This window comes from Olea europaea, chromosome 10 (assembly GCF_002742605.1).
Source record: "Olea europaea var. sylvestris chromosome 10, O_europaea_v1, whole genome shotgun sequence".
Lineage (NCBI taxonomy): Eukaryota > Viridiplantae > Streptophyta > Magnoliopsida > Lamiales > Oleaceae > Olea > Olea europaea.
The window spans coordinates 25,198,367-25,201,075 of record NC_036246.1 but is presented as its reverse complement, the minus strand read 5'-3'; the positions used below and the strand labels follow the sequence as shown (position 1 = coordinate 25,201,075).

The window sequence follows — 2,709 nt, the reverse complement described above, 5'->3', positions numbered from 1 at the left end:
AATTGTTAGTATTTTAGTTCATTTGCTCACAATTTAGTGACAGCAAAACCTACATACACAACAAATAAATATTAAGCATTGTCTTGTAAACTCTTTATTTAACAATTATATTATGGCATGTGTGGATGGGCTCCGTAGATTGGAGTTCGAAAATCTTTACAATTGAATCCAAAGTAGGTCGACTCAAAGCATGGTACTTCACAATGTGGTCATTTGTGAGGGATCGAACGATCAAGACAAGACAAGTCGATATATTTTAGATTTCAATTCATCTAACATGCTATATGAGTATATTTTCATTCTCTTTCATTTTTCAGGTCAATACCCGAATTGGTATTTAAACAAAATCACACTTTTGTCTCTCCATAGTATGTAAGAAGTAATGAAAAGAAAAAGGAGCGAAGCCTCTTTGATTGATACCCCATGCGAATCCAAAGATTAGCCCAATTCCTCCACCAAATACCCCAAAATCACCTCTCCTCTCGCCACCTTCTCCAACTCCACTCTCAACTCATCACCACCGGCCTCCACCACCATCACCGTGACTCAACTCTCCTCTCCCTCCTCCAACTCTACCTCTCTAACCCCTCAACCCTCCCCCATGCAACCACCCTTTTCCACCAAATCCAAGAAATCAAAACCCGCTCTCTAAAATGGAATCTCATGATCAGACACACCTCAAATACTAACCCATTAAAGGCACTATCTTTATTCCAAAAAGTGTTACTCACCAGTGCGAAAAATTCCAATGAGATATCCCATTTTCAATTTCACAATGATCCTTTTATATATGCTTCTTTGATTAAAGCTTGTAACAAAGCTCAGGCTTTTCGTGAGGGTAAGTCAATGCACTGTTATATTATGAAGCTTGGCCTGGATTGTAATGTGAATATATTGAACAGTCTTTTGAGCTTTTACATGGGTTACGTTAATTTAATGAATTATGCCGATGTACTGTTTGATAGATTGTCTGAGAGAAATGTTGTTACAGTTAATAGTATGATTACTGGGCATGTGAAAAGAGGAAATCTTGAAGTGGGTTTGAGTTTGTTTATTAAAATGTTGAGGGGTTGTTTTGGTACGAATGTAGAGCCTAATTATGTTAGTTATGTTATTTTGATATCTGGATGTGTTGATTTTGGGGAGCTCAGTATTGGAAATGCACTATACTGCTGTTGCTGCAAAGTTGGATTGGATTTGAATGTTGAGATATGCAATGTTCTTATTGATTTGTATTCTAAGTTAGGATGCATTTATGATGCTTTGAGAGTGTTTAATAACATGCCTCACAAGGATTTGATTTCATGGAATACTATGCTTTCGATGTATGCTAATAATGGAGATTGTATGGAAGCTTTAACATTGTTTAAAGAAATGCGGAGTAAGAAAATAGAAGCTGATGGAGCTTCCTTTAGTAGCTTGGTATCAGCTTGTGCTGCTTCTCGATATCTCGAATTGGGGAGGTTGATCCATAGTCATGTAATAGCTACGGGGATGGAGTACGATGTTTCGGTAGGGACAGCACTTATCAACATGTATACAGAATGCAGAGAAGTCGAGTCAGCAAGGAAACTTTTCGAGGAGCTACCAAAGCAAAATATTGCTTCTTGGAATGCGATGATACATTCATATGTGGAAGGTGGACTTCCCTTTGAGGCTTTAAAGCTTTTTCACAGGATCAAGTCTAGAAACGTAGAACCAGAACAAGTGACGTTTGTGGGATTAATTATGGCTTGTCGTGATTCTGGAGATCTAGATGAGGGTGTTCGTATACATTCTTATCTAGGGAGTAACGATCAAGTTAAAGAAAGTATAATTTTGGGAAATGCGCTTATTGATATGTATGCAAAATGTGGGAGCATGGATAGGGCTAGAGCTGTTTTTGATACAATGCTAAAGAGAGATGTCGTCTCATGGACATCAATCATAGTTGGACATGCCATAAATGGTGAAGGAAAGAAATCTCTTGCTGCTTTTGAGCAAATGTGTGCTGAGAAAATTGATCCTAATCCTGTTACCTTCATTGGTGTTCTGTCAGCATGTGACCATGCTGGTTTGATTGATGAAGGTAAACATTTGTTTGATATTATGCGTAATGTTTTCAATATTGAACCCAGGATTGAGCATCTTGGATGCGTGGTTGACATGCTTGCCAGAGCTGGAAGAATTGAGGAGGCTAGTCAATATCTTGGAGAAATGCCTTTAGAATCGAACACACCTGTTTGGAGAATGTTGATGAATGGTTGCAGAATTCATGGCAACATCGGTTTAGGCTTGAACTTGGTTGGTTGCAAAACAGAAAACAAATCCCAAGGGTCTGAAGATCATGTAATTCTCTCTAATGTCTATGCTGAAGCTGGAAAATGGGATGATGTTATTTGCTGCAGAAGCCTCATGGTAGTTGAGAAAGATCAGAAAGTTGCAGGAAGTTCCGTTTATTTGCAATAGAGTGACGTCCAACCATCATGATGAATCCAACATTAACATAAGCTTCGACTCTCTGGATATGTTTGAAATATAATATTGGACGATACAGTAAAACTCCAAATATGGAGATCCTCCTTGGAAAGGAGCTTGTGGGTCAAAGACTAAAGGGCAATAGTTGGAGATGGTATCGACTATCGATAATTATCTGATAACCTGGACGTCTCTTGTAAAGATTACCTGCTGCGTCTCAAAGTTGGCAGTCTAAAAGTGCAAAAAAAAAAT

General features: G+C 38.3%; 1 protein-coding gene across 1 annotated transcript; it reads left to right on the top strand.

Moving 5' to 3' along the window:
• The first annotated feature begins 423 nt into the window (after positions 1-423).
• Positions 424-2,448, top strand: LOC111400443 (putative pentatricopeptide repeat-containing protein At3g05240). Its single transcript, XM_023027861.1, has one exon. It carries the CDS (start codon positions 424-426, stop codon positions 2,446-2,448), a length of 2,025 nt encoding a protein of 674 aa, XP_022883629.1.
• Positions 2,449-2,709: the final 261 nt, after the last annotated feature.

What these genes read in the sequence shown, in the direction of transcription:
- LOC111400443 (XM_023027861.1), top strand. Translation starts at nt 424, where the DNA reads ATGCGAATCCAAAGATTAGCCCAATTCCTCCACCAAATACCCCAAAAT.